The sequence below is a fragment of the Balaenoptera ricei genome, chromosome 20 (genome assembly GCF_028023285.1).
Source record: "Balaenoptera ricei isolate mBalRic1 chromosome 20, mBalRic1.hap2, whole genome shotgun sequence".
Classification (NCBI taxonomy): domain Eukaryota; kingdom Metazoa; phylum Chordata; class Mammalia; order Artiodactyla; family Balaenopteridae; genus Balaenoptera; species Balaenoptera ricei.
This window is the reverse complement of record NC_082658.1, coordinates 50,713,622-50,734,648: the sequence shown is the minus strand read 5'-3', so window position 1 is coordinate 50,734,648 and position 21,027 is coordinate 50,713,622. Positions and strand designations below refer to the sequence as shown.

At 48.7% G+C, this 21,027-nt stretch overlaps 2 protein-coding genes across 9 annotated transcripts in view; one reads left to right on the top strand and one right to left on the bottom strand.

Moving 5' to 3' along the window:
- SMYD4 (SET and MYND domain containing 4) overlaps positions 1 to 10,253 on the top strand; it is a 42,053-nt gene extending 31,800 nt beyond the window's left edge. Inside the window, exons 11-12 of one of the 7 annotated variants that reach the window (XM_059906743.1) lie at positions 9,777 to 9,881; positions 10,172 to 10,253. In XM_059906743.1, coding sequence (XP_059762726.1) covers positions 9,777 to 9,862 — 86 coding nt within the window. In that variant the 3' untranslated portion in view covers positions 9,863 to 9,881; positions 10,172 to 10,253. Of the gene's footprint in view, positions 1 to 52; positions 1,816 to 4,499; positions 6,313 to 9,776; positions 9,882 to 10,171 lie in introns of those variants that run through there. The other 6 variants (XM_059906742.1, XM_059906745.1, XM_059906741.1 and 3 more) reach the window with 6 other exon arrangements.
- On the bottom strand, positions 3,117 to 14,598 carry SERPINF1 (serpin family F member 1). Of its 2 annotated transcripts, XM_059906747.1 has the most exons (9): positions 14,486 to 14,598; positions 11,439 to 11,637; positions 10,163 to 10,248; positions 8,260 to 8,458; positions 7,476 to 7,631; positions 6,884 to 7,087; positions 5,289 to 5,431; positions 3,971 to 4,181; positions 3,117 to 3,502 (listed from the first exon to the last, which is right to left on the bottom strand). In XM_059906747.1, the coding sequence occupies exons 2-9, from the start codon at positions 11,491 to 11,493 to the stop codon at positions 3,243 to 3,245; spliced, it is 1,314 nt and encodes a 437-aa protein (XP_059762730.1). In that variant the 5' UTR covers positions 11,494 to 11,637; positions 14,486 to 14,598; the 3' UTR covers positions 3,117 to 3,242. The 2 variants fall into 2 exon arrangements, with proteins under 2 accessions (XP_059762730.1, XP_059762731.1); XM_059906748.1 differs by lacking the exon at positions 11,439 to 11,637.
- Between the last annotated feature and the right edge of the window lie 6,429 nt (positions 14,599 to 21,027).

Genomic DNA, 21,027 nt, shown 5'->3' with positions numbered 1-21,027 from the left:
TTTTTTCTACAGTGCTTTTAAGCATGTTGACACGTCTTTATTTTCCCTTTAGGAGAGATTCTTCCTTCTGTTCTGCTGACAGACTTGAAACTTTAGAATTTCCTCCTGAGAGATATGGGGAAGCTCTTAGCTCTGAAGGGAGTTTCCCAGGGAGAACTTGCCCAGGCCCCCGCCCCCCAACCCGCCACCGCCAAGTCATAGCGGTTCTTCTCAGTCCCCTCCCCCGCCCCGCTCCCCCCCCAGGCAGTTATTCACACCTCCCCACCTCAGCACTCATTCTCAGCACCCTCAGCTCCAGGGCCTCTTCCTTCCCCCTGGTCCTATTCCTTTTAAAGCAGCTGTAATCAACCACGAGTCATCTGGCTCCCCAGGGGACATCTGGCAACGTCTGGAGACATTTTTGATTGTCATGACTCAGGGTGGAGGACAGTGCACGGGACAGCCCCGCACACACACAGCTAAGAAGCATCCGGCCCCAGATGTCAATAGTGTCAAGGTTGAGAAACCCAGCTTTAAAGGTTCAAAGGAAAGAACAGTAGGGTTGATGAGTTGATGCCTCACCCGCTTTTGTAACTGAGATCACTAGGAGGCCCTAATGTCAGTATTTCTAGATGGAATATGTCCAACCTTGGTAAAGCTGCTGTGTGGTAAAGTGTTTGAAGCTCGGTCCTAGGATTATGAGGTGGGTGGACCTGATACCCAAGACATAGAAGCAGTCCACCCCGTCAGAGAGAGGGAAAGGGCTGCAGAGTCAGGCCATAGGCGGACTCCGTGACTCTAAGGCAGAGACTCCTGAGTAAACCTTGGGGTAAATATCAGATTAGTGCTTTGAGATCTGCCTGTTTCTCAGAATCCTGGAATCTTTATACCTTTTTTTCATAACTTTCATCTCAAACTCTGCCTTTCAGTGTGTTTCTGAGAGTCTTATCTGCCCTTGTAGATTGTAAGATCCTTGAAGACAAAAAATATCTACTTTACATTCTCCACAGGGTATGAGTAGGCCCTCAGTTAATGTTTGCCTGATTGAATGGGTGGATTCACTCCTATTACCTCCTTCGGTTCAGGTTTGCAATACCCGAAGCTCTGAACACAATACAACAGGCAGAAAAGGTTCTGCTGGTGCACTATGGCCCTTGGAATGATGAGATCCAGGAGCTACAAAAGATGAAATCCTGTTTGTTGGACTTGCCGCCCATCCCTGTGGGACCCAACGAATAGGGTCCCAAGGGGGCCTTGACCAACAGGAAAGGAGCCCGTGTGGGAGGAGTTAAAGAGGGTCTGTTGCTGCTGAGCTGTCGCCAAACAATACAGGACTTGCCCGACAATCACAAGCCTAGTGTATGAGGGGAGGGGAGGGCTTAGAAAGCTTTGCAGTTGGAGACGTGCTCACCTGTTCTGATGCATGTTTCTTGAAGTAGTTAACTGCTCTGCAACAAAAACTCCCGTTCCCAGAAAAAACTTAAAACTGGTATCTGGAGAGCCTAAGCCCTTTAAAAGGATTTTAGCTGATCTGCAGGCATCTGGACGTTAGCCTTGGGTTTTGGCTAGACGCCACCTCACTAAATGATGATAGTCTGTTTCCCTGGAACATTCCTATGGTTTCTAGTAGTAATGAAATGTTGTGTACCACTCCATTGGGAACTTAAACTCTTAATAGTTGTATTGTAATTGAAAAATAATTATAAGCAAGAAATTAGTGAGGCTTCTTACCTCTGGAGATATAGTTTCATTTATGGTACCTAGCTTCCTTGAATCCTTTGTTAAAACCGGTGGAGTATAAATTGTGAATAGAGAAATAAATATGGGGCCATTTTATTGTTGGGCAATTTCTTCCTAGGATGGCAACTCTAAATTTGTTTTCTACCAGTTTTCGAGTCCTTATTCTCTGGTTTTCATTCTATACTCTGGGCAGACTCACTGACCAAACACTAATGAAATCAAGCTTGTAGCAATGACTTTATAACACATTGTTTCTGAGTTCTGTTTATTAGCAAGCCTGAAAAGAGACCGCTTTTTTCTACCTCCCCAAGCAGGCAAATGAAATACAGACTGCATAATTACTGAGAAGGAAAAAAAAAAACAACTTCAGAAGATGTTGAGGGTGCGGGCATTGCTCACACTTAAGAGACAAAAAGTAGGAATGATAGCCGTTGTCTACCTGGATGTATAGCAATAGTCTAAACCCCATCCCGGTCAGAAGGCCGGGAGACTCTGGGTCTGAACCCTGGGTGCTCTATCACCACTGGGGACCAAGTGGTTCAGATGAGTTGGTGGAAAAGAATACACGCTGCTTTGAGAGCTTGCCCACCCCAGCCATGCCCAGTGGTTGCCCCGGCATTATAATCAGGAACTGAATAGCCCTGAAGCTGCCTGGCAGTAGCTTTTCAGGAAGCTGAGTGTTCAGAACATGGTTCACACTCAAATATTTGAATGAAGGGCAGGCAGAATCGCATTTATCTTCCTTTCTACTAACTCATTTCAGCAAGGGCTGTGGCCAATGAGATGTTTTGGTAGAGCTAACTCTTTCAAGAAGAAAAATTTAGTCTTGTGACCAATTCTGTAGTTCTTTTCCAGACACTTGGCATGTTTCATGTTCCTGAAAAAGGAGGATCTGTTGTACTTTGTAAAATAGGCCCCCTTCATTAAAAAGAATATGTGTAGAATTTTCCATAGCAGACCTCATTTTATGTGAGCTTGAGAGCTTTCTTTAAATGCTCTATAAAATAAAGAATTATTTCCTGAAGTTACAAACTTCCTCCCTTATCTGTCTGCATGTTATCCTGTGTTGTCAGGTGACATTAGCTTGACTGGGGGATATCCGTGCTTGCATTAAAACCTAAAGTCTGGTGTATTTAAGAGCATGGTCCACTGATTGTGGAGACAGGAAATCCCTTCCCAGGGGGATTAATGTCCTAGTCTGTAAACCCCACAGAGCAGAGAATCAATCCCGACATCATACAATGCAAACAACTACAGTTCTTATCTCACCTGGTGACTTTCTGCAGAGTTTAGTTAGACCCAGGCTATAAATACGGGACCAGCAAATTCCTAAAGGGTTATTTATCTTCATATTAAATTTAACATAGCTCAAAATAGGAGGAACAGGATAACAAAAGTTAAGGATAAAGCACTTTTATTGCAAAGTATACATTGAAACATAGGGGCAGCCTTTGTGTAATATATAATCTGCCATCCCTCTAGCGTTGTCTTCTTCTGGGGTATTTGAACATTAAATTGGAGTATTAAGTGCCCCTGGGGTCCAGAATTTTGCCTATGAAGAGAAGGGCCCCTGTGTCTGTGTCCCTCAGTACAAAGATGAAAGGTTGGTTAAGGTGATAATCCAGGGAGAAGGTGAGGTGGGCAGGCTGGAGCCCTGGGCTGGGGGTGGTACCCGCCCCATCTTCATTCCACTCAAAGCCAGTGCGATGTTCCACTTGAGTAAGTTTGATAGGTTTTCCCGTGATCTTGCTAAAGTCTGGTGAATCAAACAAGGACTGCAACTCTGCAGAGATTGAGAGAGATTTCCGTTAAAACCTTTGCCTCATCAACACCCTGAGGAAGAGGACAGTCCTGATTCTTAAATTCTGATTCTCAAGAAGGCAAGCAAGCCGGGAGTGGAACACCACTTTTGACCTTCTGTGAGGTATGTAGAGCTCTGGGCTGGTTAAGGGTTAAGTGACTTGCCCAGGAGCACACAGCAAGTGAGGTTAAGATTAGAAACCAGGTCACCAGACCTATCTTGAGAGGCAGTGTTCTGAGTTGCTGTTATAGGACGTATGCTCTTGGGGCTGAGGAATGAGTCTGATAAGGAAGGCAGTTCAGTCTTCCCCTCCAGCACTATTAGAATTAAGGAATCATCCCTGGCCTCGGTACAATGCCATGGAGCCTTTGCGTACTGCTTAGCAAGGTGGAAGGCTCAGAGACTCGACCCCACCCACCCCAGGGGCAAAGAGGTCTTGAAGAAACATACTCAACTCCTGCACGGACTTTGTGAGTTCGCCTTCGTAACTCAGCTTCAGCTTGGGGATGGTCAGGACCGCTTGAACAGTCTTCAGTTCTCGGTCTATGTCATGAATGAACTCAGAGGTGAGGCTCTCTTCTATAATGGTCAAGTTCTGGGTCACTTTCAGAGGCAGGAAGAAAATGATACTCATGCTCCCGGTCAAGGGCAGCTGGGCAATCTGAAACAACAGGGAGGAAGCACACGCGTTAGTCCTTTGGAGCCCAGGAGCCTAGAGATAGACACACACCCCCAAGCCGCCTTCTCCTCTCCTGTAACCAGTCCCGGCCACGCTCTCCCAGCCCCTCATCTATGTAACAGTTGTCCCTCTAAGCTATTGCTTTCCGGCAGCAAGATGTCTGCTGATGTTTCTTCAAAGAGTAGGCCGTTGTCTTTTCTTACCTGGGCCTAATACCAACTGAAGTTATCTGCTGAAAGAATTTTCTCCTGTGGTTCTAAAGAGCTAGAATTGAATTCCAGGTCTGTGTTTTCTCCCAAGGTTTGTCTGCCAACAGTTACTGATCATCTGTTATGTACAGAGCCCTGGACCGGAAATGGGGACGCCGGGCAGAGCACACAGAAGCAGCAATACAATGGGCCTTTGAGCAGAGGTCCTTAACCTCAGGTCCCCAGGACAGATGGCATCAGAGGTCCCAAGAGCCCTTAAAATCATCTACAGAAATGCATACGTGGCATTTCTCTCCAGTGCTTCAGGTGTTTTGTCCGATTTCCAAAGAAAAAAGTTAAGAACTACTGACTTCGAATTTTCAAAAGTCAGGTATGAAAGACTTAGAATGCCAGCAGTTTGGAGTTTGTGACAGTTTTTGAAAGTTTAACTTTGACTTCTAGAAATATAAGGTCTCCCAAAAAAAAAAAGAGAAAAAGAAGGAAAGAAAAGACAAGAATTAACACCAGCATTTGAGTGCCCAATCTTTTTTTAAAATTTTTTAATTTCATGCTTATTATTAGTTCCCCAAACCCACATCCCCTGCATTGGAAGCGCAGAGTCTTAACCGCTGGACCACCAGGGAAGTCCCTTGAGTGTCCAGTCTTGAGGGCCCATTTCACATTACCTTATCAACCCTTACAGGAAACCCTGAGTGAGAGGATAAGTTTAGATAACTATGCCCCTTTATTTTGAGGAAAAAAGGCTCAGAGAAACTATTAACTTACTGAAAGTCACACAGCAGGTAAAATTTAGACAGCTGTCAGATCTCAAAAGTCATTCTATTCCCACTACACCATCCAGCCTGTCCCCGCACCCACTACTCGCCCTTCCCCTACAGACCTTGCAGTTGAGATCAGAATCCAAGCCGTAGCGTAAAATGGCCTTAGGGTCTGACATCATGGGGACTTTCACGGTCCTCTCCTCATCCAAGTGGAAATCATCTAGGGAAGTCTTTCTGGAGTCAAACTTTGTTACCCACTGCCCTGGAATGAAACAAATGGAGTGCCCTGAGCCCCAGGAGACCAGAAAGGCATTGGGACCGTGCTGGGGCCAAAGCATATTGCTGAAAATTGCCTGGTTACAGGAATCTCAGTCGTCAGAGGCCCTGACACATCAGGGAATAGCTCTGTCTCAGAATGTGCAGTCTGGACCACAAAATTTCTAGGGTCCTGAATACCTTCCATACGTAAACTCAGGAGGAAATAGGTAGATTGTCGGGTTTATTCAAGTTCTGTGATAGCCTAGGAGAAAGGTAAACTGGTGTACACTTCTACAGCGTTGTGTCCGGAAGACAATACAGGGAGGCCAGAGCTGGAAGGGACCTCGACATCATGTCATCAACCCTCTCATAGCTGAAAAAGCCCGGAACCCCAGAGAGGTGAAGTGATTGCCAGCGCTCACACAGCAAGCCGACAGTTTAATGTGGCCTTTAACATGCTGGTCTGTAACGGCTTCTTTCATGTCCTGGAGCTCAGTGCTTCAGGAAGGACTTTACTCTAGGAGTTTAGGGGTCCACTCTCAACACTGCCTGATAGACATTTTAAGGGGAGGCTGCCCAAAATCCCACCCAAGGCTCATATGAATAGGGCTGGCCTCACACTGGGCCCGTGGAATAGACTTGGGCACATCAACACAGCCTAGAAGAATGTTGTTAGAAAACTAACAACGGTTTATCAACTACCTGCTGTGTGCCCCGGGCATGATGCTAGGGTCCATGTGAAGATGGGAGATGGGGGAAGGGGAAGGGGAAGCTGGGATGAAGTGAGAGAGTGGCATGGACATATATACACTACCAAATGTAAAATAGCTAGTGGGAAGCAGCTGCATAGCACAGGGAGATCAGCTCTGTGCTTTGTGACCACCTAGAGGTGTGGGATAGGGAGGGTGGGAGGGAGACGCAAGAGGGAGGAGATATTGGGGATATATATATATGTATGGCTGATTCACTTTGTTGTAAGGCAGAGACTAGCACACCATTGTGAAGCAATTATACTCCAATAAAGATGTTAAAAAATTTTTAAAAAGATGGGAGACGACACAGACAGAGTGTCCCTGAAGTCAGTGTATCATCCCCAAGTGAGAGACGAGAAAACAGGCCCAAAAAGGCTATGAAGCTTGTGCAGGGCTCTCCAGCCAGTACAGGCAGAGTTGGGCCTGGACCCTCACCTGGCTCCAGCCAGAAATCTACCAGTGCCTGCCCCAAACAGGTGCAAGAGTGGGAGTGCCCCCTTATCTCTGCTAGTCTTTCTCCACGGCCCCTTACACTTTGTAGGCACTTATCCAATGTTTGCCTTGGGTTTGATGACAAGCAAGCAGTCCTCAGGCAGGTGCCTCTCCTGGGTCCTCCTCTGCCGCCTTTGACTTCCCCTCTTTCCTGGCCCCACCTGACACTCATTGTCTACCCTTGGCCAAAAGCCAAGTGGAGAAGCCCTCACCCTTGAAGTAAGCCACACCAAGAAGGAGAATGCTGATTCCACTGGGCATTTCCCTCGTGGACCTAGCGATTTTCCCTTTCATCCGGGCCTGCACCCAGTTGTTAATCTCCTGAAGGTCCAAGTGATTGTTGCCGGTCAAGATTCTGGGCCTGGTCCCATACGACTTTTCCAGGGGTGCGACAAAGCTGGCTTTTATCCGCAGCTCTGCGAAGAGACGGGGCAGAGGTTAGTGTGCTCTGAGAGCTAACCCAGCATCCTCTCTGAGAGGTTCTGGTTGACCCTCAGCAGGCCCTGACTTCCTGCCTGGCATCCTCCCGGGACACGCCAGGACTCTGTGCCAGCTTCCCCAGGCACTGGACGGGGAACAACAGATCTCACTCATTACTGTTTCTCTTCACACTACTGCCCTCGCCCGACCCTCCCACTGCCTCCCTCAGCTCATTTCCTCTTTCCGATCCTCTCTGGGCTCACAGGGCCCCTTCCTGCCCACCAGGGCCAGGCCTGGCCGGGGCAGACGTGCTCTGGTGTTTAGAAGGAAACCCCCATGTGCAGCACAGAGCCCCACGCGCCTCAGGCAGCCCGGGCAACTCACTCCTCTCAAAGACGATCCGGGAAGCGCTCTTGAGGTTCTTCTCCGGGGCGGTGACAGAGGCAAGGAGTCCCTTATAGGTACTGTGAATGTCTGGCTTGCTGATCAGGTCATAGTAGAGAGCCCGGTGAATGCTGGCTTCTGTCCGCTGCTCCGCTCCTGCCAGAGGGATGGGCGTGTGAACCTCTGTAACTGCCCACTGGGGCCCAAGTCAGGCCAGCTCCTGGGACGGGGAAGGGACACCGCACCCTAAGTCTTCTTGTCTGCTGGTACTGGAGACATTCTAGGTGGAAAGGAATTTGAAGGCAATGGAGGAAAAATAGATTTTCCTGAAGGTAGGCTAAAGGCATCAGGCCTAGAGAGATATAAGGGTGGGAGTGAGGATTCAAGTCCCCGTGCCTCTCCCATCACAACACTTACCAGACTGTTCTGCAGTTTCCTGTTTATTCGTTTCCCCCGTGAGCTCAGCTGTGTGACCCGAGCGAGGGCACAGACCGTGCCTGTTTGAGTGCAGTTATGTCCCCAGAACCTAGCCACACTGACGAGGCTGGCACATAGGAGAAGCTCGCTTAAGGAATGTCAGTAAGTGGTCCCGAGGCCACACACCCGTGTCAGCAGTGCTCTGCTCCCCTGAGCTCCCACTCCGCACACGCCGGGACCCCCAGGCCCAGCCTCTCGGCCCTCTTCACCCTCCCCGAGTGAAGTGTCTCCAGGGCTTAGAGTCAGATATGTGCAGAGGCCAGGGGGCAGCTCTAGGATCCAGGGCTTTCTGCATCCAGGAACTCACCCAGCGAAAGGGCAGAGAGCGCCGTGGCCACGCTGAGCGGAGACAGGAGCACATTAGCAGCGGGGCTCTCCCTGGATCTCACGCGGTACAAGTCGTAGCCAAAGTTGGAGACGACGGCCGCCAGCTTGTTCACAGGGACCTTGAAGAAGGGATCCTCCTCCTCCACTGGCACCCCCGTGGTCTCGGGGGCCAGGGAGCCCTGCATTTGAGCACAAGGACCAGTGCAGATGAGCACGGGATGACTGGTCTCATCGCTTTGTGTGGGACTGTCCTTCTGGTCCCTGAGGGCTGTCCTGCCTGAGGATGGTACGCTTAGCCTAACGGAATGAGTCTGTGCCCCCTGCTCCTGTAGGGGCGCTCTGCTGGGGAGAGGTTAGCTGGCCAGCTTTAAGCACCAGTGACCTGTGAGCCTCAGGCCTGTAACACATTAAAAATAAATAAATAAAAGGAGAGGAGTCCCCCTTCCCAAGAAATTCTGCTCACAGGCCAGACAGGCTCCCTGTCTGCTTACCCTTGCTCACGGCTCCCGGGTCTCCACCTGGACCCTCCTATCAAACCCTTCCTGTCTTTCATGGCCCTGATTAGATATCACCCCCTCCACCACAGACCTTCCCTGATGGCCCCAATCTGAAGGCCCCTTTTGGTTCTCTGACCATTTTTTCAGAGTCAACTACCACCTCTGTATTAACCACCTACCATGTGCCAGCCTCTGTGCTAGTTCTTTTTATTTGACTTAACTTCATTTCATTCTAGTCAATGTAGATGATACCACCAAAGACTACTATCTCAAAACACTGAGTTCCTTGAAAGCCAGAACTGAGTCTTTCATATTTCCACTCATCCCCAGCACCTACAGAGTAGGTGTTCAGTAGATAAAAAATAAGTGACTGTCTGTGATGGCCCTGTAAGGATATTTTTAATCCCATTTTATAGATAAGAAAACAGACTCAAGTAACAGTGACTTGTCTAAGATGATAAAGCTAGTGAGAGGTTGAACCAGAATTCAAACTCGGAACTCAAGACAAAGTCTAGGGGCTTCCCTGGTGGCGCAGTGGTTGAGAATCCGCCTGCCAACGCAGGGGACACAGGTTCGAGCCCTGGTCCGGGAAGACCCCACATGCCGCAGAGCAACTAAGCCCATGCGCCACAACTACTGAGCCTGCTCTGTAGAGCCCATGAGCCACAACTACTGAAGCCTGCGTGCCACAACTACTGAAGCCCCCGCGCCTAGAGCCCGTGCTCCACAACAAGAGAAGCCACCAAATGAGAAGACCGCACACTGCAACGAAGAGTAGCCCCCGCTCACCCCAACTAGAGAAATCCTGCACACATCAATGAAAACCCAACACGACCAAAAATTAATTAATTAATTAATTTTAATTTTTTTTAAAAAGACAAGGGACTGGTCCAGAAGTGCCCTGGTCCCTTGTGTGACAGTCACTCCCCACGCCCACTGTCACGTAGCATAGGCTTCTCAGCATCTGCCTTTGCAACCCGACTGTGCTCTCTCTGGACAGGAAAGAGGCCTTTCCACACTCTTACACCTCTGCTGCACCCTGGTCAGGACTGGAACAAATATCCAAGGCCACCACCCACTCAGTGAGACCCACAAGTAATGGAAGGTAAGGAGAAAAGGTCTTCACTGAAGGGACAGCCCTGGACTTGTTAGAGCGCTTTTGCCTTTCACCTTGTTGGATCTTACGTTTGTCCCCACTCTGTTCTGTGAAAGGCAGGGTGAGACACTATGTTTTGCTGATGGAAAAACCAAGGCCCTGTCTGGACAGAAAGGCCAGAGCCTGGCCTGCAACCTGGGTGTTGTCCTGTCTCCCATGCTGCCTACTGAGGGGGGGCTGGAATTGCTGATGCCCCCCCAGGCCCCCACCACACACACCCCGCCTCTGACCTCCTCCAGGCTGGTGTTCTGGCAGCTGCCGTACCCGAGGAGGGCTCCAGTCCAGAGGAGTAGCACAAACGCCTGCATCCTGGGGCCTGCAAGAAAGCAAAAGAGGTGGCAGGCTGCTTCCCTCACCCACCACCCTGCAACACCCGGCCACCCTGGGCAGGTAGCAGGGCCTTGGCAGGGCTAGGCACCTTCCCTCCAGCCTCCCCAGGCTGGAAGTGGACCCTCAGCTTGCTGATCCCTCCCTCTCAGCACCACAGGTCCCCAGACCTCCCCCTGCCTCACAGCCCACAGTCCTATGGCGAGCTTGTGCTTTCATCCATTGTCTGTGCCAGGAGACCCACCTTTGAGCCTATACCTCCAGGGTAGTGAAGACCCAGCAGTGGGCTCCTCTGTGTGGCCATGGGCTTTTCCCTGCGGGCACACTGAACAGCTCTTGATATAGGATTTGGGTCAATGTCTAGTAAAAGCATGGGGGCAGAACCTAGGTCTCAGATGTAGAATCACAGAATATAGAGAATGGGGGCATCCGGTCCCGCCCCTGCTACCCCCAAGTTCTCAAACTCTCTCCTTGAATTCCTCTGCCCTGGAACCTGTGGCCTCATAAGCAACTCGTTCCCTTCTTGGACAGTTCTGTGTCAAAAGCTCTTACTCTCATGGTTAGGAGTGCTGGGTCTAGTGTCAGAAAGCCTGGGTTCAAATCTCAATTCTGTGTCTTCTTTGTGCGGCTTGCGGGATCTTAGTTCCCCGACAAGGGATCAAACCCCGGGCCCCAGCAGTGAAAGTGCTGAGTCCTAACCACTGGACCGCCAGGGAATTCCCCTCAATTCTGTGTCTTAATACCTCTCTAAATCCCAGTGTCTTCTCTTGTAAAATGGAAATCAAATAGTACTTACCTATTGTGATAAGAATTAAATTAGATGATGCCTTCATAGCACTTAGAAAGCGACACCAGAGACAGGTGAGTTCTCCAATGATCCCTGAGCCAAAATGTGTCTCCCTACTCCTGGAACCCCAGGGCCCCCCTTCTCTCTGGGGGAAGCCAGGTCCTCTTCCCCCTGCTAGCTCGGATCTAGCTCTGAAACCTCCAAGAATTCTTTCCTTCAGGTTAAGTAACCCCACTTCTTAGTAAGACCACCCAAGTCCCTTTACCTCCTGAGCAGTAGCCTCTTTGGACAGGACTCTGGTCTGACCCCTGGACCACAAGGGAAAAGGGAACTCTGGGTCTAGGGCTCCCCCATCCCTTGCCCTCCTACATTCATTGCCTCTATGAGCTCACCCCTGGAATCAGGATGTGGAGGTGGGAGGGGATGCAGGCAGCTGGGGGTGTTCATAAATAAGATCTTCTGAGAGGCCTTCTGGTTAGAAAGTGGGACAAGGTCTCAGCAACCAGGACCTCTGCTCTCCCTCCATCCATACTGCCATGTCAAGAACTTATCATCTGGGCTTCCCTGGTGGCGCAGTGGTTGAGAATCTGTCTGCCAAGGCAGGGGACACAGGTTTGAGCCCTGGTCCGGGAAGATCCCACATGCTGCAGAGCAACTAAGCGCGTGCACCACAACTACTGAGCCTGCCCTCTAGAGCCCGCGAGCTACAACTACTGAAGCCCGCGTGCCTAGAGCCCGTGCTCCGCAACAAGAGAAGCCACCGCAATGAGAAGCCTGCGCACCGCAATGAAGAGTAGCCCCCACTCGCCGCAACTAGAGAAAGCCCGCGTGCAGCAAGGAAGACCCAACGCAGCAGCCAAAAATAAATAAATAAATAAACAAATTTATAAAAAAAAAAGAACTTATCATCTGTCTTCCCTGCCCCTCCCCTCCCCTGCAACACAAATACACCAGTGTGTGCACAAACACACACAGGCCAAGGGTCTCAAGCTCCTTCTTCCTTTCATATGCCCATACACACACACACACACACACACACACACACACACACACACACATGCTTTCCTGACTTCTCAGAACAAATAGGAAAATTAAGAGTGCAGTGTGTGATTTTTGGTCAGAGTCCTTAAAATTAAGTCTAATAAGCCACTGGACAACATTGTAGAGCATGAAAGGCTGCAAAAGAAAAGATGGCCTCTGAGTTTGCTCGGCTTACGGCTGGACGGCCAGTGGGCCCCAGCCCAGCTTTTTCTCTAAACCCTGATCTCGAGCATGTCTCACAGTAAGTTCCACAGACCCTTGTGTTCCCAGCCAGCTGCTCTTCCCCACGGCTGCCCCTGCCACTCAGGGAGAAATCTTCCATTGAGACAACGGGAAAAGCTTTCTGCAGTGCAAGATAGAGCCCTTAAGGCCATCCAGGCTCACAGCTGCTTTCTCCACCCGGCCAGCCCCACCCAGAGCTGGCAGGGGCCTTCCCTGCCTGAGCCTCAGCAGACTGGTTTAGCGGAGACTGGAAATTCAGTGCGGTGCAGGGCTAGAGGGAAAGCTGTTAGCTCTAGTTCCTGGGCCAGGGTAGGGAACTGAGATAGGAGGGAGGAGGTGGGAGATGTCATCCTGGCATGGTGTTTAAGGAAACCAAGTTCAAATGCACTTGAAGATGGATCTTCTCTGTAGGAGTCCCTACAGAGTCTGAGCCCAAACCTCGGGTCATGTGATCACTGTCACCACGTGAGTGGACTGAGGACTAAAGATGAGGTGAGCCACCCTGGCTGGGAAAGGCACCTGGGTCCACAGCTGGCCCAGAGCCAGTCTCCAGGACGCGTAGTATTAATGGCCCCTCCTTGAATCCTCCACCTCAAGCCCTGGGGATGAGGGAAGTGGAGAGATGATTGAAAACCCCCTGCAAGGGCAATGAGAGGGTAGAGAGTAAGGGTCTGCACGGGGGCCCCCTCTGAGCACACTCGGTGTCCTATCCAAGATGACTGTTCCGTGGGCTTGTCCAGGCCTCCATCGCCTGGCCAGGGGCACAGGGACAATGGTGCCATCCTGTCCAAAGGGCAGTGTCCAAGCCAGATTCCTGTCCTACCAGGCGGGGGAGGGCAGGGGGAGGAGGTAGATATCCTCCCAGTTGGGCCAAACTCAGGCCTGCCTTCCTGCCACATTGCCCAAATCAAGAAACACAAGGAACTGATTTTGTGATCTTGCCTTCAAGCTGGGAGGATAAATTTGAGCCAGTACATGTGTTTCAGATTAAACCCAGCTGGGAGACGAACACCATCCCTCCTCCTCCTCCCAGGACCGCACAGCCTCCAAGCCACATGGCAGTGGACCTCATGGGCAGTGCAGGGAAGGGCACCACCCTCTGCCCTGGCTCTGGGAGGGAGATTCCGAGGGGTCCCTCCAGGCCCACCCCACCGTGGTGACCCCGTCAGTGCGCAGGCAACTTTTTTTCTGAAGTTTTGGAACCTGAATGAGCGGGGCCAGGGCACCCATGAGTTTCACCTGCCCACACCCCAGAAGGACCAGCCTTAGGGACAGAAGTGCCTGGCCCGCTTCCCCTCCCTCCCCTCAGCCTGAGGGCTGAACTCTTGGTGGACCCGCCTGGGCCAGACAATGATGGGGTTTCTGGGAAGCCTGAAGTTTTTCTTTGGCCCAGACCCGCTCCTTGCTGTGGCTTGTCCCAGGGAGCACCAAGGGTGCGGGCAGCCCTTCTCTCCAGCTCCGGCAGCTGAGCCCCCAAATCCCATACACCGGCTGGGCTAAATAGCGGTCATTGTTGGTGAGAGGCCAAAACCCCACTGGTCGCCCAGCTTTTACTGGCAGCTGATTTGGCCAAAGAAAAAGGTTGGGCACTGTATAGAAGGACCCAGCTGTCCTCCATCCCAGCCCTGCCCGGAAGCCTCCCCGCAGGCCAGCTGCTTGGCAGTGTCGGGAAGTTACCTTTGAAATCAACAGCAGTTGATTTTGAAAAGGCAGCGGGGAGCTGAGCCCAAGCCATGGCCGGGCTGCAGGATGGGCTGCTTCCCTGGCTGCCCCAGTGGAGGTACAGCTCCCCCCCAGCCTCCTTCCCCCAAGGCTGCAGAGCCCCCTGAAGTGATGCTCAGACCTGACCCAGCAGCCAAGCTCTCTGCTTCTTCCCCGCCACCCACCCCCTCCATTGTTTCCCACCCATTTCATTCAGGAGTCTTTCCAGCCTCTTCTCCTAGTGGTTCAGTAGGGTTGGGGGATAAGTGGGTTCTGACCCCCAACTCCCTCTGCCCTCTCTAACCGACTCACCCTGGTGCCCAAGCTGCAGGAACTACTGTCTCCCCACCTCCTCTCCCTGACACCCCTCTTTTCTGCTCCCTGAAGTACCGCTGCTTCACCCCCGTCCGCCCAGCCCAGAGGAGCCTCCCGTCTTCCCCAGACACACATGCAGACCAGACAGGGGGCTCTTTACCTGTGAGTGCGCTGCAGCTCCGCGCCTAGCCTAGGTCTGCACACTGAGGGGGCTTCTGTAAGCACCAGAGCTTTTTCTGCTGCCTCCTAATCCAGCGTCCAGCAGGCTTCAGATTACAGCTACTCCTTTCTTAAAGCGACCTGCACTCAATTTGGAGTCTGTGATTGCATCATTGTCCGGTGTTAACTTTAACCCACTGCTGCCCTTCCACCACACACCCCCAGACAGACACATTCACACACCCTACTGCTCCAGCAGACCTCCTTCGGGGTCCTGGCCTTCCCACCCAACAGGACAGCCTGGCCAGCCTGGGTGGGAGCCAGGACTGAGGAAGAGTCTGGCAGGAGGAGGCCCAGGAGGAGGCCGGAATAGAGGAAACAGTGGCCCAGAGCTGGGACTCTGGGTTTTTCCTGGTCCTTGGTTCTGGTACTCGGATTTGGGGCAAGACATCACTCATGGCTCCTACCTTTCCTCAGCTGGAAAATGAGGGGTTGGTACTGGGATGTCTGTGTGCTTTTTCAGCCCTGAAATGCTCTGATTTCTGAAGATCAGAAAAGGCAGTGGGAAAATATCTGACCAGAGGAAGAATGAGATAAACTGTAAACATTAGTCCTGAGAGGAGGCTGAGCGTGTGTGCCTGCCGCCCACCTGGACACCGCAGAGATCACCTGGGAGGAGACCACCGAGGCCTTGCTCACCTTGGGGCGTTTAGGAACTTGCAATGCAGTTGTGAAACTAAAATACTGACACAGGAAATAATTAGAGAACGTACCACAACGTTTTCTAGGCATGTGTGGATCCTGGTCAGAAACCCAGTGGTCATTCAGAGAAGGAGGGATCAGAAAAGGAAGGGAGAGCCTCTGGGATATTTAGAGGAAGAGAAAATGTAGGGGAACTTCACCTCCTGTGAGGCTCCAGGGAGCAGAGCTAGGGCCCCTGGAAATTTCCAGTGAACCAGATTCAACTTTATATAAGGAAGAGTGTATCAACAGTCAAGAGTTCATCCCTGGCGGTCCAGTGGTTAGAACTCTACTCTTCCACTGCACGGGGTCCGGGTTCAATCCCTGGTCAGGGAACTAAGATCTCATAGGCTGCGTGGCGCAGCCAAAAAAAAAAAAATGAGTTCAATCATTTCTTTTTTTTAATTTAATTAATTAATTAATTGGCTGCACCAGGTCTTAGTTGTGACATGAGGGATCTTAGTTGCTGCCTGCGGGATCTTTAGTTACAGCATGCAGGCTCTTAGTTGCGGTATGTGGGATCTAGTTCCCTGACCAAGGATCGAACCCAGGCCCCCTACATTGGGAGCTCGGAGTCTTAGCCACTGGACCACCAGGGAAGTCCCCAGAGTTCAATCCATTCAACCAAAAATTGAGGACCTCTACTCAAAGCACTCACTAGGTACACAGAGAAGGAGTACATAGATGACTAAGACTCAGTGCCCGCCCTTCAGAAGCTCACTGGCTAATAACAGAGGATGATGTGAGGACAGATCCTTCCAGTATAATTCGGCACATTCTGTGATAGCGGTCTCTACAGCCATGCCGTCCAATATGATAGCCACTAACCACATGTGGCCATAGAGCAATTGAAATGTGGCCAGTCTGAGTTGTGATCTGCTATAAGTATAAAGTACACACTAGATTTTGAATATTTAGTATGAAAAAGAATGTGAACTATCTCAATAATTTTGACCCTGATTACATATATTAGGTTAAATAAGTATATTGTTAAAATTAATTTCACCTATTTCTTTTTTAACGTGGCTGCTAGGAAATCTTAAATTACATATGCGGTTTGCATTGTAATTCTACTGGACAGCACTGCTCTATAGGGTATCATGGCAGCACAGCTGGAATATATGAATCTAAGCTGAGTCTTGAATAAGAATGAGCTAAGCATAGAAAGGTGGGAAGGCGTGACTATCCTGTGGACAATTTAAAACTGGATCCCTGTCTCACACCATGCACAAAGATTAACTGTAGGTGCATTAGGGGTTTAAATGCTTCTGAAAAACAATTTCTGTTTTTGCAGAACCTTTTTTTTAACATTTTTAAATTTTTTTTATTGGAGTATAGTTGATTTACAATGTTGTGTTAGTTTCTGCTGTACAGCAAAGTAAATCAGTTATACATATACATACATCCACTCTTTTTTAGATTCTTTTCCCATATAGGTCATTACAGAGTACCGAATAGAGTTCCCTGTGCTATACAGTAGGTCCTTATTTGTTATCTATTTTATATATGGTAGTGTGTATATGTCAATCCCAATCTCCCAATTTATCCCTCGCCCCCTTTCCCCCCTGGTAACCATAAGATTGTTTTCTACATCTGTGACTCTATTTCTGTTTTGTAAATAAGTTCATTTATACCTCTTTTTATAGATTCCACATATAAGCGATATCATATGATATTTGTCTTTGTCTGACTTACTTCACTCAGTATGACAATCGCTAGGTCCATCCAGGTTGCTGCAAATGACATTATTTCATTCTTTTTTATGTCTGAGTAATATTCCATTGCATATATGTACCACATCTTCTTTATCCATTCCTCTGTCAATAGACATTTAGGTTGCTTCCATGTCCTGGCTATTGTAAATAGTGCTGCAATGAATATTGGGGTGTATGTATCTGTTCGAATTATGGTTTTCTCTGGATATATGCCCAGGAGTGAGGTTGTTGGATCATACAGTAGCTCTATTTTTAGTTTTTTAAGGAACCTCCATACTGTTCTCCATAGTAGCTGTACCAGTTTACATTACCACCAACAGTGTAGGAGGGTTCCCTGCAGAACCTTTTAATGACTTTTTATTTAAATTATTCACTTATTTTTTTGAATAGGTATTTTTTTAATATGGTTCAAAACTCAAAAGCAACTAAAGATATACAATGAATGACTCCTTTTCACTCTGATCTCCAGTCACCTGATTCCACTCCCTGGAGACAGCTGATGTTAATCTCTTTCATATGTATCCTTTCAGAGATAATTTTAATGGCTTAAAAAACAAATGCAAACACAGATACACAACAGGAAAAAATGTAAATATTTTAGAAAAATGTATAGATGGATTTCTCTGTGATCTCTCAGTCGGAAAGTTTTTTTAGAAAGACACCAAAAAAAGCACAAATTATAAAAGATTGATAAATTTGGCACTAAAATCAAAAACTTGTTTTCATGAACAGATACCATAAAACAAAATGAAAAGGCAAGGCTCACACTAAGAGAAAATATTTGTAACACAGATAACTGACAAAGATTACTAACTGTAATATAGAAAGAACTACAAATCAACTTTTTTTAAAAAAAGAAAGAAAAAAACAATGCAACAGAAAAATAGGCCCAGGTAATTCACAGATGAAGACTCCTGAGTGGCCAATAAATTTATGAAAAGATGTTTTTCACCCGTAATCAGGGGAATGCAGATTAAATACTTTGATAAGTGTATTTCACACTCATCAGATGGGCAAAATTGAAACATCTGACAATACCAAGTATTGGTGAGCATGTGGACGGACGGCCAGGATCTCTTAGGCCCTCCTTATAAGAACATAAATTGATACAAATTGATACAACCCCTTTGAAGAACAATCTGGCAACAAATGGCAAGGTTGTGCATAACCTTATGTGGCAGCCCTGGCAGTGAAAGATGGAAAACCCAAACCCACAACTCAGCAATTCCACTCCTAAACATGTGAGCCGAAAAGACTCTGCACACGTGCACAAGGATGTAGCAAGAATGTTACAGCAGCACTGTGTAGTGGCCAAAAAAAAAAAAAAAAAGGAAGCTCCCTCAATGTCCAGCAACGGGATATTAGATAAAGGGTGAAAAAAAAAAAAAAAGCCTACAGCTTTGAGAAATACTAAAGGGAAGCCACTTACATCAACACAGATTCATCTCACAATATGGAGGGATGCCAAGTTGCAGGTTGATACATTTGTGGAAGGTTTAAACACACACAGAATGATACTATTAATATATACCACTCAGGGATTAAAACTCATGTGGTGAAAGTAAAAGAAATGCATGAAAATAATAAAAAACAAATGATGGTTTTGGGGGCAGGGGAAGGATTGAGGAAGGGAATGTAGGACTATCATTATCCTGAGAATATTTTTTAAGCTGGACAGTGGCCTTATACGATTGATTATACCCTTTTGTATATCCTAATTATTCATAATAACTTATAAAGAAAGAAGATTTCTCTTTCTTCCAAGTAGCGTGAAAGCAGTGTGTCCCACGCCTGCCAAAGGACAGGGCCTGCACTGGTGCTCTTCAAGGACTAGGCCCCTGCAGGTACCCCCTCTCCTGCCTAATCAATGTAATCCTTCTCTGAAGGACCATTCCACAGCCTTTAAGCAGCATCTGCTACTCCCTTCTTTAAAGACTCTTTCTGTATTGCCGCATCCCCTAAAGCTACCGTCCATTTCTCCATCCTCCCTCCCAGACATGCGGGAAAGAGCTATTTACTCTTAGCGCCTTTCCTTCCTCACTCTCCAACTTGCTTCTGTGCCCAGTTCTCCTTTGAAATTGCTGTCGCCAAGTTCACGGGTGACGTCTGCGTTGACCACCAAATGGACATCTCTGCCCTCGCCAGCAGACAGCAAACTGTCCCTCCTTGAAACCCTGACTCTCCATACCCTCTCATTTTTCTCACACCTCAAAAGCCCCATCTTTTCCATCTTCCTTGCTGGCTTGATTCTGGCAGCCCTTTTCTTCTCTCTCCATCTGCATCTCCTCTTAGGTGATTTCTGCCAGTTCTATAACTTTCAATGCATCTGTGAGCTCCCAAATATACGCTTCCAGCCCAATTTGACATAGCCACATGGATACCCAGAATGTAAGAGGAACATACAGTTCATCATCCAAACACTTCTGAGCACGAAAGCAGGTGCTGTGAATTAAGCTGGAACCACAGACATAACTCGAACCGTCCCAGGGAAGACTGGGACATATGGCCACCCTATATTAGTGTGGCATTTCAGTCATGTTCAAAATGGAAATCTCCAATCAATCCTAAAATCTGTCCCTCACTCTGATTCCCATCTCAGTAAAACCCATTTTTCTCAACACAAAAATCCGGGGATTTGAATGATGAGCCCCACCATCCTTGACTCTTTCCTCTCCCTCATCTGCCATACACTCTATGCACAAATTCTATAACATCTACCTGCAAAATATACCTGAAGTCTGACCACTTTCCTGCATTTCCAGAGCCAGCAGCCTGGGCCAAGCCACCCACGTCTCTTGCCTGCTAACCAGCCTCCCTCCTCCTGCATTTGTGCCTCTAAGTCTGTTCTCCTCACAGAAGCCAAATGAGCCTTCCAGAGCTTACCTCAGACCATGGTGCCCCTCAATTAAAGCCTTCCACAGGGACTTCCCTGGTGGCACAGTGGTTAAGACTTCATGCTCCCAATGCAGGGGGCCAGGGTTCGATCCCTGGTCAAGGAACTAGATCCCACATGCATGCCGCAACCAAGAGTTCACCTGCCACAACTAAGGAGCCTGCCTGCCGCAACTAAGACCCCACGCAACCAAATAAATAAATTTTTAAAAAGCCTTCCACAGTGAATGAATAATTGCCATCCCCAACAACACAGATGAATCTCACAAACAGGAGGTTGAATGAAAGAAGCCAGGCACGAGGGAGAACAGACTGCACGACTCCTTTACATAAAGTTCAAAACCAGAAAAAACTAGTCTGTTATCAGAAGCCAGGAGAGTGAGTACTGTTTGTTGATCTGAGTACTGGTTTCACAGGGGTACTTGGTTCGTGAAACAAATTCATTATGCTTAGGTACAGTTATGACTTGTGTACTTGGCATACTATACTTCAACCCAAAATTTTAACTTGTTTATTGTCTGGACCACTCTACCACCAGATTTAGGCTCTGGCGGGCAGAGGTCTTGTTGGCTTTTTCATTGCTGCAGCCCCAGAGCCTGGGGAGCTGCTGGGCACACAGAAAGCACCTGACTAGTATTTACAGGGCAGAGAATGCAGTTAAGGCAGCCAGACCGGCAGCAGGGAGAACCCGGGAGGCAACAGCAGTGACCCTCGGGAGTGATGACTAGATCCAAACCGTGGCTAGAGCCCAAATGGAGAGGAAGAGAGAGCTGAGAAAAACTCAGGAGGTAAAATTAAGCTGGTGGGCTTGCTGATTTAACTTTCCAGTTATCTCTCACCTCTCCTAAGATAACAACAACAGTCTTTACAGTGGCCCTAAATCCCTCAGTGGTCTGTCCTCAGTTTCTCTCTGATTCCTTCCTACATCTCCCCCCTCACCCCCTCCACTCCAGCCCCACGAATCTCCTGCTCACCCTGAACCTTTTGAGCAGCTCCCACTCCTCTGCCCAGGACACTCTTCCCCGGGATGTCCCCGTAGTACCCACCCTTGCCTCCTTCTAGTCTCTGCTCCAAAAGTCACCTCCTCAGGGAGGCCTTCCTTGCTTTATTTCTCACCAGAGCTCTCACCACCCTCTGACATACCATGTATTTCACTGTTGATTTATTTCCCATCTCCACACACTGCTGGTTTGTA

Coding starts and splice junctions, on each gene's coding strand:
- SERPINF1 (XM_059906747.1), bottom strand. CDS start 11,493: ATGAACACCCCCAGCTGCCTGCATCCCCTCCCACCTCCACATCCTGAT. Junction 8,459..10,162: donor AGAACACCAGCCTGGAGGAG/GTCAGAGGCGGG, acceptor GCTCAAATGCAG/GGCTCCCTGGCCCCCGAGAC. Junction 7,088..7,475: donor CCGGATCGTCTTTGAGAGGA/GTGAGTTGCCCG, acceptor GTCTCTTCGCAG/AGCTGCGGATAAAAGCCAGC.